General features: G+C 44.6%; 1 protein-coding gene across 1 annotated transcript in view; it reads right to left on the bottom strand.

Annotated features, from left to right (window-relative positions):
• LOC118374132 (voltage-dependent calcium channel subunit alpha-2/delta-3-like) overlaps positions 1–8,726 on the bottom strand; it is an 82,348-nt gene extending 73,622 nt beyond the window's left edge. The window contains exons 1-2 of the mRNA XM_052474571.1: positions 8,441–8,726; positions 7,417–7,498 (exon numbers count right to left, since the gene is read on the bottom strand). Coding sequence (XP_052330531.1) covers positions 7,417–7,498; positions 8,441–8,577 — 219 coding nt within the window. The 5' untranslated portion in view covers positions 8,578–8,726. The remainder of the gene's footprint in view (positions 1–7,416; positions 7,499–8,440) is intronic.
• Positions 8,727–14,771: the final 6,045 nt, after the last annotated feature.

Consider the following 14,771-nt stretch of genomic DNA (forward strand, 5'->3'; position numbering starts at 1 on the left):
TTAGTTTATTCATTCGACCATTTAAAAAAACAAGCACACATAAAACGTAAAAGCCATACATGAATATGAATAAAATCATCATGAATAAAATAATCTAGGATAACACACAATAAAGTCTGGGACTTATTTCCATTGTGGTCCTCTTGACACAAGATGGCTAGACAAGATGGAACACAGTATGGCAGTGAAATATTAAAACAAAAACATAGAAGAAGAACATCTATCTCATCATTCCAGTTACATCATAGGGGTTATTCATATGGGCACAGAGGACATCAAACATATTTTTACTTTATGTTTAAAGCTGCCCAGAGAGGACGTTGTTTTTATAGGCAGAGGCAACTCATTCCATTCTGAGGCTCCAGTATACAAGGAAGTACCTTTCCCAGCATTACTCCTGAACCTGTATAAGCACACATCAGCAACACCTGATCTGGTGCTGTGACTGTGTGTATCCCTAACACAAGGAAAGTAAATCACTTAGATATCTGGGTGCAGGACCAAAAATACTCCTGTAAACCAAACCTAGTCTAATCTGGGACACCCTAGTCTCAACAGGCAGCCAGTTTAGTTCCTGAAAGCAGCTCCTGCCTATGTGAGTATGTGGACTCACCTTCAATTCTACCCTGATCAGCTTATTCTGGCCTATCTGGAGCTTCCCCTACACAATTTCAAATCAAATCAAAGTTTATTTGTCACATGCGCTTAATACAACAGGTGTAAACCTTACAGTGAAATGCTTACTTAACCAATGGTGCCAAAAAAGGTATGTGTGTGGGTGTGTGTGTGTGTGTGCGTGCGTGCGTGTGTGCGTGCGTGTGTGTGTGTGTGTGCGTGCGTGCATGTGTGTGTGTGTAGGTAAGTAAAGAAATAAAACAACAGTAGAAATACATTTGAAAAAAGAGTAGCAAGGCTATATTCTGTTACATTTACATTTAAGTCATTTAGCAGACGCTCTTATCCAGAGCGACTTACAAATTGGTGCATTCACCTTATGACATCCGTTAGTCAGGTCTATTGAGGTAGTATGTACATGTAGGTATCGTTAAAGTGACTGTGCATATATCGTGAACAGAGAGTAGCAGAAGCGTAAAAAGAGGGGTTGGTGGGTGGTGGGACACAATGCAGATAGCCCGGTTAGCCAATGTGCGGGAGCACTGGTTGGTCGGGCCAATTGAGGTAGTATGTGCATGAATGTATAGTTAAAGTGACTATGCATATAAGATAAACAGAGAGTAGCAGCAGCGTAATAGAGGGGTTGGGGGGCACACAATGCAAATAATCCGGGTAATCATTGGTTACCTGTTCAGGAGTCTTATGGCTTGGGGGTAAAAACTGTTGAGAAGCCTTTTTGTCCTAGACTTGGCACTCCGGTACCGCTTGCCATGCGGTAGTAGAGAGAACAGTCTATAACTGGGGTGGCTGGGGTCTTTGACAATTTTTAGGGCCTTCCTGGTGTAGAGGTCCTGGATCCTGGCATCTTTGCCCCAGTGATGTACTGGGCTGTAAGGACAACCCTCTGAAGTGCCTTGTGGTCGGAGGCCGAGCAATTGCCTTACCAGGCAGTGATGCAACCGGTCAGGATGCTCTCGATATTGCAGCTGTAGAACCTTTTGAGGATCTCAGGACCCATGCTAAATCTTTTTAGTTTCCTGAGGGGGAATAGGCTTTGTCGTGCCCTCTTCACGACTGTCTTGGTGTGTTTGGACCAATCTAGTTTGTTGTTGATGTGGACACCAAGGAATTTGAAGCTCTCAACCTGCTCCAATACAGCCCCGTCGATGAGAATGGGGACGTGCTCGGTGTTCCTTTTCCTGTAGTCCACAATCATCTCCTTAGTCTTGGTTACATTGAGGGATAGGTTGTTATTCTGGCACCACCCGGCCAGGTCTCTGACCTCCTCCCTATAGGCTGTCTCGTCGTTGTCGGTGATCAGGCCTACCACTGTTGTGTCGTCAGCAAACTTAATGATGGTGTTGGAGTCATGCCTGGCCATGCAGTCGTGGGTGAACAGGGAGTACAGGAGGGGACTGAGCACACACCCCTGTGGAGCTCCAGTGTTGAGGATCAGCGTGGCAGATGTGTTGCTACCTACCCTCACCACCTGGGAGCGGCCTGTCAGGAAGTCCAGGATCCAGTTGCAGAGGGAGGTGTTTAGTCCCAGGATCCTTAGCTTGGTGATGAGCTTTGAGGGTGGTGTTGAACGCTGAGCTGTAGTCAATGAACAGCATTCTCACATAGGTGTTCCTTTTGTCCAGGTGGGAAAGGGCAGTGTGAAGTGCAATAGAGATTGCGTCATCTGTGGATCTGTTTGGACGGTATGCAAATTGGAGTGGGTCTAGGGTTTCTGGGATAATGGTGTTGATGTGAGCCATTACCATCCTTCTGTATGTTGACCTGTTTAAAGGTCTTACTCACGTCGGCTACGGAGAGCGTGATCACACAGTTGTCCAGAACAGCTGATGCCCTCATGCATGCCTCAGTGTTGCTTGCCTTGAAGCGAGCATAGAAGTGATTTAGCTCGTCTGGTAGGCCCGTGTCACTGGGCAGCTCGCGGCTGTGCTTCCCTTTGTTGTCTGTAATAGTTTGCAAGCCCTGCCACATCCGACGAGCATCGGAGCCGGTGTAGTGTGATTCAATCTTGGCCCTGTATTGACGCTTTGCCTGTTTGATGGTTCGTCTCAGGGCATAGCGGGATTTCTTGTAAGCTTCCGGGTTAGAGACCCGCACATTGAAAGCGGCAGCTCTACCCTTTAGCTCAGTGCGAATGTTGCCTGTAATCCACGGCTTCTGGTTGGGTTATGTACGTACAGTCACTGTGGGGACGACGTCCTCAATGCACTTATTGATAAAGCCAGTGACTGATGTGATGTATTCCTTAATGTCATCGGAAGAATACCGGAACATGTTCCAGTCTGTGATAGCAAAGCAGTCCTGTAGTTTAGCATCTGCTTCATCTGACCATTTTTTTATAGACCGAGTCACTGGTGCTTCCTGCTTTAATTTTTGCTTGTAAGCAGGAATCAGGAGGATAGAGTTGTGGTCGGATTTACCAAATGGAGGGCGAGGGAGAGCTTTGTACGCGTCTCAGTGTGTGGAGTACAGGTGATCTAGAATTTTTTTCCCTCTGGTTGAACATTTAACATGTCGATAGAGATTTGGTAGAACTGATTTAAGTCTCCCTGCATTAAAGTCTCCGACCACTAGGAGCGCTGCCTCTGGGTTAAGTGGTTTCCTGTTTGCTTATTTCCTTATACAGTTGACTGAGTGCGGTCTTAGTGCCAGCATCTGTCTGTGGTGGTAAATAAACAGCCACGAAAAGTATAGTTGAGAACTCTCTAGGCAAGTAGTGTGGCCTGCAGTTTATCACAATATACTCAACTTCAGGCGAGTAAAATCTAGAGACTTCCTTAGATTTCGTGCACCAGCTGTTGTTTACAAATATGCACAGACTGCTCCCCCCCTCCTCGTCTTACCGGAGTGTGCTGTTCTATCCTGCCGGTGCAGCGTGTATCCCGCTAGCTGAATATCCATGTCGCCATTCAGCCATGATTCCGTGAAACATAGGATGTTACAGTTTTTGATGTCCCGTTGGTAGGATATTCGTGATCTTACCTCGTCTAGTTTATTGTCCAATGATTGCACGTTGGCGAGTAATATTGAAGGTAACGGCAGCTTTCCTAGTTGTCTTCTGCGGGTCCAGTTGAGGCATCCAGCTCTACTTCCTCTGCATCGCTCCCTCTCGCAAATAATTGTGTCTGCCCTGTGGGTTGTTTGGAGAATATCATGTGAGTCCTGCTTGCTGCTGTTGTTGTTGTTGAAGAAATCTTTGTCTAATCCGAGGTGAGTGATCGCTGTCCTGATATCTAGAAGCTCTTTTCTGACGTAAGATACGGTTGCAGAAACATTACGTACAAAATAATTTATAAATATCGCGGAAAAAAACACATAATAGCACAATTGGTTAGGAGACCTTAAAACGGCGCCCATCTCCTCTGGCGCCATCTTCGATCTTAGGTCTGGATCTAGAAATAATTGCTTCAGTTTTCCCTAAGTGCAGATATAGCTTATTATCTCCAAACCATTTTCTAATGTTAGTAAGCTCTGTGCTAAGCTATGCTCTCCAACATAGTTTTACTTTGTGAGACACCAGAAGTGTAGAGTCATCCGCATAAAAGATGGCAAGAACAAGCACCTTTCATAACGTTAATATACAATAAAAACAGCAGAGGCCCAAGCACGCTCCCCTGCGGAACGCCACAACTCATTGGTTTTGCCTGAGACAGTGAACCATTAACCTCTACTACTTGTTCCCTTCGGCGGTGTTCGTGCCTGTGGAAGCTGTTAAACCGAGCCATAGAAAATATCATTCTGCTCTATTATTCAAGCAGCGCTGTAGTTGTTGACCAATCACAGTTGAAAATGTGGCCTGCGTGGTGGTACTTCAGAAAGAATGTCCAATTTGCCCACTCCAGCTAGCTAGCTGGCAGTTTACAGAGTCGTCTAACGATTAAAAATAAATATTTTCTAATAGATTTTTTTATAAATAATTTATGTTGCATTTAAATACATTTTTATGCATGCATATGGTGTGAAAGTGATCATTTTTTTGCATGTCAATAATTTTTGTGTATTTTGTTGCTATGGTCACTGGCAGTTGGCACCATCCTGTGTGAGAGAATGGGGCTGGAGGGATGGTGCTATTTTGTGTATTTATTTGTGCTGATCCTAACTTGTTTCGTACATCATTTTTCCGCCATCGTTTCCTATGACAAAAATAGCTTCTTGAAATCAGAACATCTATCACTAACCTTGATTTGGACAAGGACTTATACTTCAATAAGTCAGAGGCGAAAGACATATTGATTATCCTGGACCAGGCCCAAATCTCTGAAGGAGGAGCAGACGGCGCTATAGAAGCCGACGTGTGGGATACCTGACGAGACTACTCGGAGAGTTGATTTGTGGATTCTGATGTATGCTTGGGGTTATTGTCTTGGTGGAAGATCCATTTGCAGCCAAGTTTCAACCTCCTGACAGAGGCAACCAGCGTTTTGGCCACTGGGTAAAGTTCATGATGCTGTTGACCTTAACAAGGTCCCCAGGACCAGTGGAAGCAAAATAGCCCCATAACATCAAAGATCCACGACCATATTTTACAGTAGGTTTGGGGTTCTTTTCTGCTCATTCATTCTCATTTCGACACCAAACCCACCACTGGTGTGCGTGGCCAAAGACCTCTATTTTCATGTCATCCAACAGATATAAATGTCTTTGCGAAATGGCATTTGCACTTGGATTGGAACCGGTGCCTTGGTCAGTTTACATGAAAATAGAGCTCTTTGGCCACGCACACCATTGGTGGGTTTAGCGTCGAAATGAGAATGTATGAGCAGAACACACACATACATACACAAATCCCAGTACATGGGGTGAAATTGACCCAGGGAAGGGAAGAGTGTGGGCCGGCAGTGGCTCGGAACAGTTCATTTCACGCCTGTCCTCCCTTCCTCCCCCTGCTCCCACCCCAGTCATCAGGGAGAGGTTAAACCCCATCCATCAACAGAACTGATTATATTTATTGATTAAGGTAATGACTGATGTGTAGATGAGGCCTGACCGAACCCAAGCCTGAGGAGCAGTCACACAGACACACACACACAGCCTCCTGTCTGTATCCGTATTCCTGTTCTGTTGTCCATACAGCAGCTCAGCTCTGTGTGGAAATCTACTAATTCCCCATAATAAAGCACCTAATGATCAGCCCTAAAACCATCCAGCCGTGCCTCTCTCTCTACACCTCGCCTCACTGGCCCCTGCAGGTCTAGAGGCCTGCTGATTGGATGAAAGGTGTCCTACACCAGTCATGCATCTGTGAACGGGAACATGAGGAAAGTGCTTACATACACAGAAAGAAAAACAACTGCTGGGGACATTTTACCTCTGAGTGTTCTGTTCTCACACAAGATCAGCTGGGGATGTTAATACAGTCAAAAGGTAGGCAGACACTCCCATCCAACACATAAACACAAGCACACACACTACCTGTATACTGCTACAGTGTTGGATGTTAGAGTATTGCAGCAGCAGCCTGGTGCTGAGCTAAGCTCCACATTATCAGAAAATGAGAGACTGATGAACAGAGCTAAATGGGGATATGTATCTCCTCATCACCACTGACTTCACACTCAATCACATTACACAACCGACCACTTACATACAGTACAGTATGTACTGTGTGAATGTAACATATCCGGGTCGTATTCACTAGGAACCAAACGGACTGAAACAGGGAGGGACTACCTGAACTTGTCCAAATAAGAAACTCTATTTTCCTAGCCAAATATTTTTTGTTGCAAAATGTTTTGCTACAGTTTATTACAGTGTGCACTAATGATTATGACCCATGTTTTCCATCAAACTTATTTAAAAAATGCTGCAAGTCTGCAATCATGTTTCTATTTAAATGCAGCGTTTAATTAAAGCTCAATTGAAGGAAAAGGAGCATAAAATCTGTTGGAATAAAATGACTGTCAACATTCAGGTGTAAGAACATAGGGCCATATGGCCAAGTTTTAAATCAATCCATCTGCTTAACTCAGACTTTCCCATAACGTATGCACATTAGTGCTCAGTTCTGATGCTGTGAGTTCATTACAGTACAAATAGTGCTTAAACTTCAAAATGCCCACATTGCCAAGATAACACAAACTCTGTACTTTTACAGTACTGCAGCCAGTGCTCTGGGTCCAGCATATTCGGTGTGCAAGATTCCAGAAATCCTGGTTGGAGGATTCACAATTTTCTGCTTATTCCCTTCTGATTCTGCGAATCTTCCAACATACAGTATAGTACATTGTCTCCACTTGGATGACAGGTGCTGTAGTGTTCAAACCATAACCTCTGTACACACTGGGGAGCACATGGCTGCTGCCAAGTGGTCATTTACTTCCACTTAGGGGCTTTTCTCTGCAAACCCATCTCTCTTTCTCTCTCTCTTCTCCCCACTCTCTCTCTACCCCACCCATTGCCTCCAGCCCATCCCACCCCATCCCAACCCATCACAGCCCATCACACTCAACACACTCTTATTCAATTTGTCTCCTTGTCATATTGATATCCCGGGGTTGAAACTCTTTACTCCAGAGAGTGAACTGGAGATGAGATGAGAGAAGAAACCGTGCTGTGGTTAATGGGCTGTATCCAGTACACTCCCCCCCACACACACACAGATGGAGAGATGGGGCTCTGATCCACACACCTGAGTCCTTTCATACACAACACATCAGTATTCAGCTGGGACACAGAAATGTGTCAGCAGACATTAAATGGAAATGCAGCATTACACCATACACTGTGTGTGTGTCTGTGTGCGTGTATAGGAATGAGATTAAGATTGAGGAAAGAAAGAGATACCTTCTGCAGCAGCTGGGATCCAGAGTATTTTGCAGAAATTGATTTAATTTCTCCACCAAACGCTGAGGCCCATAACTTCACCCTGGAAACCAACAGAACATTTCTATATTGTTATTATACCAGTTCAGGTGAACACCGGACATTCTGTGACATTACACAAACATTTTAATAACGTACAGCTGAGATAACAAGAAAACACAAACTGCACCAGAAATTTCTAAACAAATTTCTAAAAATTAAATCATAGATCCATGGATATCTAGAAGTTGTTTGTGTGTTATATGGCTGGTTTGAGTATAAACTATTTTCTTGAAGATACTCCTGTTCTTAAAAAACACAAGACTCTCATATAAGAAATACATTGTTTTGAGGTGTGTTGAATTTGCCTCCATCAACAATATGCCAAATACACTAGACCTACATTGTAGATAAGTGATATAATTCAATGTAGCGGTTTATTCATGTTTGTTTGGTGTTTATGATGTGTTATACATTGATAGTTTATGAAGCTAAAGTTGATGCAAACTTTTGTCTAAAGCCTTCCTTAAACTGTACATTGTAGACTGTGGTGTCTCTATGCAGACCAAAGTACAGCACTCTGGGTTAACATCGACAAATGAACATGGTTTTGTATACAATCAGTTTAAAATAAAGACATCTGTACATTTAAATAGTGTGTACATTTCATATATGATGATATATGATTCATTTGTTGTTCTTATGCCAGATATGATCTATCTATAGCAGCAATAGACTTGGGGTTAGGGTAGAGAAGTCTATAGTTGGTCATTATTTATTAGACACCAACACTAATAAATAAGTAAATAACAAAAACGATGTAGTATTAGTATTGTGCAGTTGTGGTGCAGTTGTTATTACATGATGATGTTTTCGGCTTGTTTATCATTTTTACTATTACAAATCTACTGCTTACACACTTCAGGAAATATAACTGAAAAACTCAACAACATGTGGTGTAACTATTGAGTACCTAAAATGTTAAGATATGACATCCTCCACTCACACTGAGAGAGGAATCCCTTGCGGGGACCCTTTCACTTCCGCTACTGCCGTGCCCAGTATAATCCAGAACAGGAGGAAGCTGGCGCAGTACACGTGCGAAACGAGGATCTTCCAATTCCACAGCATCTTCACGAGCATTCCCGACCACGGATCCTGGCACAATGGCTAGTACCTCTCTAGTCCCGAAAACGCACTCAGCGCGAAAAGCGGCAGCCCCTGTTACCGGCACATATTTATCAGTTTCCCCCCCTGCGCCAGTCCCGCATCCAGTTGTCACTCCTGAAGGGACCCGCGTGCTGAAAGAGAGCGTTGACCTATGAATATGGGCACAAACCGCTCACCACCAGAGGGCAGAGAGAGAGAGAGAGAGAGAGAGAGAGAGAGAGAGAGAGAGAGAGAGAGAGAGAGATTCTACAACCATGTAAAAGGAAGCGATTCCCAAACCTTCCATTACAAAGCCATCACCTACAGAGAAATTAACCTGGAGAAGAGCCCCAAAGCAAGCTGGTCCTGGGGCTCTGTTCACAAACACATACCAGGACAGCAACACTATTAGACCCAACTGTTATAATATGTATGTGAATAACTTCCGTCGGAGAGTTTGGTAAAATAGAAGCATAATCCTTAACTCAGGTGTTACATGTTACAGGTTACCACATTCTAATCAGACACTCGTAATGCACCTGTTCATACATCCTAGAAAGGTGTTGGATTGGCATTATACCCATTATCTTAACATCTTCCTTTTCATATATAATTAGCTCGATCACTTCATACCATTTTAATACCAGTACATTATGATTTTGTAAAAATATTTTGAATTTTTATAAAATAAAAAATGTCATTATCCACCTCATAAGGGACATAGTCCCCATAACACAGGGGCAGAATTATGTTAGCCCTTGTCCTAGTGTGTCACACTGGTAGCATATTGGGCATCTCTGGGACGTTGGGCACCTCCTCTAGGACGTTGGGTACCTCTGGGACGTTGGGTACCTCTGGGACGTTGGGCACCTCTAGGACGTTGGGTACCTCTGGGACGTTGGGTACCTCTGGGACGTTGGGCACCTCTAGGACGTTGGGTACCTCTGGGACGTTGGGTACCTCTGGGACGTTGGGTACCTCTGGGACGTTGGGTACCTCTGGGACGTTGGGCACCTCTAGGACGTTGGGTACCTCTGGGACGTTGGGCACCTCTAGGACGTTGGGTACCTCTGGGACGTTGGGTACCTCTGGGACGTTGGGTACCTCTGGGACGTTGGGTACCTAAGGACGTTGGGTACCTCTGGGACGTTGGGCACCTCTAGGACGTTGGGTACCTCTGGGACGTTGGGTCCCTCTGGGACGTTGGGTACCTCTGGGACGTTGGGTACCTCTGGGACGTTGGGCACCTCTGGGACGTTGGGAACCTCTAGGATCCTCAGGGCCTCTCCTTCCTCTTCCACAGCCTCCTGAAATGTTTCTTTATTTTATTTTTATTTTACCTTTATTTAGCTAGGCAAATCAGTTAAGAACAAATTCTTATTTACAATGACGGCCTATCCCGACCAAACCTGGACAACGCTGGGCCAATTGCGCGCCGCCCTATGGGACTACCAATCATGGCCGGTTATGAGACAGCCTGGAATCGAACCAGAGTGTAGTGACACCTCTAGATGCAGTGCCTTAGACTGCTGTGCAGCTTGGGAGCCTCAAATTGTGGAGGCACAGACTGTCACGCCCTGACCATAGAGAGCCCTCGGTTCTGTTTAGGTCAGAGTGTTTAGGTCAGAGCGTGACTAGGGGGGTGTTCTAGGGGGGGTGTTCTAGTAATTTATTTTCTATGTGGCTGGTTTGTATGGTTCCCAATTAGAGGCAGCTGGTAATTGTTGCCTCTAATTGGGTATCATATTTAGGAAGCCCTTTCTCCCAGCTGCTTTGTGGGAAATTGTTTTGAGTGAGTGCATGTAGCACTACGTTTGTTCACGGTCTGTGTTTGTTTATTGTTTTGTTTCGAAGTTTCACTTTAAATAAATATGTGGAACTCAAATCACGTTGCGCCTTGGTACGTCTTTCTACTAGAACGTGACACAGCCAGCAGAGAACTGCCCCGGTGGGTTCTTGCCGTCTCCTCATTAAGTGTCCTGCCTGCACCACCCAGAGGATATTCCCAGTCTTCCCATGTGTCCCTCCTGTTCCACATGCTTTCCTGAACTGGGGGTATGTCCTTCCGGTTCCTTCCATACTTTCGGCCCTTTATTTCCACTTCATATGACCTTGCGCTGATGTGCCCTATGCATGTGCCAAGACTCCATGTGGCATCCCTGGCGTGAGGTGACAGGAGCACTCTGACAGCTTGGCCTTGATTTTTTTGCATGCTGGTCATAGTAATGTTTTGACTTGTCCTGACGTGCACGTTTGTGAGCCTGAACATCCCCAATGACCTATGGTGCAAGGAGCTTGGGAGCTGTTGGCAACAGAGAGCGGGTGCATCTAGACATTAAGCGCTGTACAGGACTGCTGCCGAAGCCCTCTGTGGGAGTATTTCTCTGTATGTCCAGTAGTCACTCACCAGGATGGGCGTACTCTTTCTTGTGTCCGGCCAGCCTCTTAGGATAAAAGACTGAAGCATTCAAGAAGTCTTGTCCTCTGCTGAATGAGCTTTGATAGCATCCCGTGTCTGCGGGGAGATGTTTTGATCAGTAGCATGGTTCACATCTTCAAACTTAGCCTGTATTCTACCTGTAGTTGAAGTCGCTTCGGGGCAGACAGAAGAGGTTTTTAAAGATAACCTCAAGCAACTTGTGGTCAGTGTGCACCGTGATAATGTCCCTACCATGAAGGTACTGATCAGAACGGTCACAGGCAAACACTATGGCTAGGCACTCCTTTTCAATTTGGGCATATCCTTGCTCTGTGGCTGTCAATGTCCTTGAAGCAAATTGCAATGGGCTTCCCCTTCTGCACGAGCGCTGCCCCTAGGTCTTTGTCACTTGCATCACATTGTAGGGTCACACTACCTCAGTATTGGTTGGTTGCTTACCAATTTATTGATTAGCTCCAATGCAGCCTCCCCCTGAGGAAGCCATTCCCACAGCACATCTTCATTGGTCAGCTGACACAGCTGGCTGGTGTGTTTACGGACATATTCAATCAATCCTTATCCCAGTCTGTTGTTCCCACATGCTTCAAGAGGGCCACCATTGTTCCTGTTCCCAAGAAAGCTAAGGTAACTGAGCTAAACGACTACCGCCCCGTAGCACTCACTTCCGTCATCATGAAGTGCTTTGAGAGACTAGTCAAGGACCATATCACCTCCACCCTACCTGACACCATAGACCCAGTCCAATTTGCTTACCGCCCAAATAGGTCCACAGACGATGCAATCTCAACCACACTGCACACTGCCCTAACCCATCTGCATACTGCCCTAACCCATCTCCAACTCAATCATCAAGTTTGCAGATGACACAACAGCGGTAGGCTTGATTACCAACAACGACGAGACGGCCTACAGGGAGGAGGTGAGGGTCCTCGGAGTGTGGTGTCAGGAAAATAACCTAACACTCAATGTCAACAAAACTAAGGAGATGATTGTGGACTTCAGGAAACAGCAGAGGGAACACCCCCCTATCCACATCGATGGAACAATAGTGGAGAGGGTAGTAAGTTTTAAGTTCCTCGGCGTACACATCACAGACAAACTGAATTGGTCCACCCACAAAGACAGCATTGTGAAGAAGGCGCAGCAGCGCCTCTTCAACCTCAGGAGGCTGAAGAAATTCGGCTTCTCACCAAAAGCACTCACACATTTCTACAGATGCACAATCGAGAGCATCCTGTCGGGCTGTATCACCGCCTGGTACGGCAACTGCTCCGCCCACAACCGTAAGGCTCTCGAGAGGGTAGTGAGGTCTGCACAACGCATCACCGGGGGCAAACTACCTGCCCTCCAGGACACCTACACCACCCGATGTCACAGGAAGGCCATAAAGATCATCAAGGACAACAACCACCTGAGCCACTGCCTGTTCACCCTGCTATCATCCAGAAGGCGAGGTCAGTACAGGTGCATCAAAGCTGGGACCGAGAGACTGAAAAACAGCTTCTATCTCAAGGCCATCAGACTGTTAAACAGCCACCACTAACATTGAGTGGCTGCTGCCAACACACTGACTCAACTCCAGCCACTTTAATAATGGGAATTGATGGGAAATTATGTAAAATATATCACTAGCCACTTTAAACAATGCTACCTAATATAATGTTTACATACCCTATATTATTCATCTCATATGTATACGTATATACTGTACTCTATATCATCTACTGCATCTTTATGTAATACATGTATCACTAGCCACTTTAACTATGCCACTTTGTTTACATACTCATCTCATATGTATATACTGTACTCAATACCATCTACTGTATCTTGCCTATGCCGCTCTGTACCATCACTCATTCATATATCTTTATGTACATATTCTTTATCCCCTTACACTTGTGTCTATAAGGTAGTAGTTTTGGAATTCTTAGCTAGATTACTTGTTGGTTATTACTGCATTGTCGGAACTAGAAGCACAAGCATTTCGCTACACTCGCATTAACATCTGCTAACCATGTGTATGTGACAAATAAAATTTGATTTATTTAACTAGGCAAGCTTTAGCAATTTTTTTTTATTTTTTTCCACATAATTTGCATATACAGTGGGGCAAAAAAGTATGTAGTCAGCCACCAATTGTGCAAGTTCTCCCACTTGATGAGAGATGCCTGTAATTTTCATCATAGGTACACTTCAACTATGACAGACAAAATGAGAAGAAAAATCCAGAAAATCACATTGTACGATTTTTAATGAATTTATTTGCAAATTATGGTGGAAAATAAGCATTTGGTCACCTACAAACAAGCAAGATTTCTGGCTCTCACAGACCTGTAACTTCTTCTTTAAGAGGCTCCTCTGTCCTCCACTCATTACCTGTATTAATGGCACCTGTTTGAACTTGTTATCAGTATAAAAGACACCTGTCCACAACCTCAAACAGTCACACTCCAAACTCCACTATGGCCAAGACCAAAGAGCTGTCAAAGGACACCAGAAACAAAATTGTAGACCTGCGCCAGACTGGGAAGACTGAATCTGCAATAGGTAAGCAGCTTGGTTTGAAGAAATCAACTGTGGGAGCAATTATTAGGAAATGGAAGACATACAAGACCACTGATAATCTCCCTCGATCTGGGGCTCCACGCAAGATCTCACCCCGTGGGGTCAAAATGATCAAAAGAACGGTGAGCAAAAATCCCAGAACCACACGGGGGGACCTAGTGAATGACCTGCAGAGAGCTGGGACCAAAGTAACAAAGCCTACCATCAGCAAGGGCATTGAAGATGAAACGTGGCTGGGTCTTTCAGCATGACAATGATCCCAAACACACCGCCCGGGCAATGAAGGAATTGCTTCGTAAGAAGCATTTCAAGGTCCTGGAGTGGCCTAGCCCGTCTCCAGATCTCAACCCTATAGAAAATCTTTGGAGGGAGTTGAAAGTCTGTGTTGCCCAGCAACAGCCCCAAAACATCACTGCTCTAGAGGAGATGTGCATGGAGGAATGGGCCAAAATACCAGCAACAGTGTGTGAAAACCTTGTGAAGATTTACATAAAACGTTTGACCTCTGTCATTGCCAACAAAGGGTATATAACAAAGTATTGAGATAAACTTTTGTTATTGACCAAATACTTATTTTCCACCATCATTTGCAAATAAATTCATTAAAAATCCTACAATGTGATTTTCTGGATTTTTTTCCTAATTTTGTCTGTCATAGTTGAAGTAAGTGTGCCTATGATGAAAATTACAGGACTCTCTCATCTTTTTAAGTGGGAGAACTTGCACAATTGGTGGCTGACTACATACTTTTTTGCCCCACCCCATATGCTGGGCATTTGGCTCTTGCGTGTGTTGATCCTCAGTGCATGCACCCATCTTTAGTATTTTTCCACCTTGCATCACTGTCCGATGAATGTTTCCATTTTTAGCGACATGGTCTCAGTATTTGTTCTGAGTGGCATAATTGACAGATTTTGCCTGTTCAGGGACAGTGTTCATCTTTTTAAATTGGATCTTCGTCTGTTCGCTTGCTCTGCATATATCTATGGCTCTTAGTCAGGGTAAATTGCGGTTTGCGCAGCATACTTGCTCTTACTCTGTTATCTTTACAGACAATCACAAGTCTGTCTGACCATTTCGTTTCTCATTGACCCCGAAATCACATGAATCAGACAATTGACGCAGCCTCACAACATATTGATCAGACGTCTCTGCTTGAGTTTGTTCACGTGTTAAAAAT

This window comes from Oncorhynchus keta, chromosome 21 (genome assembly GCF_023373465.1).
Source record: "Oncorhynchus keta strain PuntledgeMale-10-30-2019 chromosome 21, Oket_V2, whole genome shotgun sequence".
Lineage (NCBI taxonomy): Eukaryota > Metazoa > Chordata > Actinopteri > Salmoniformes > Salmonidae > Oncorhynchus > Oncorhynchus keta.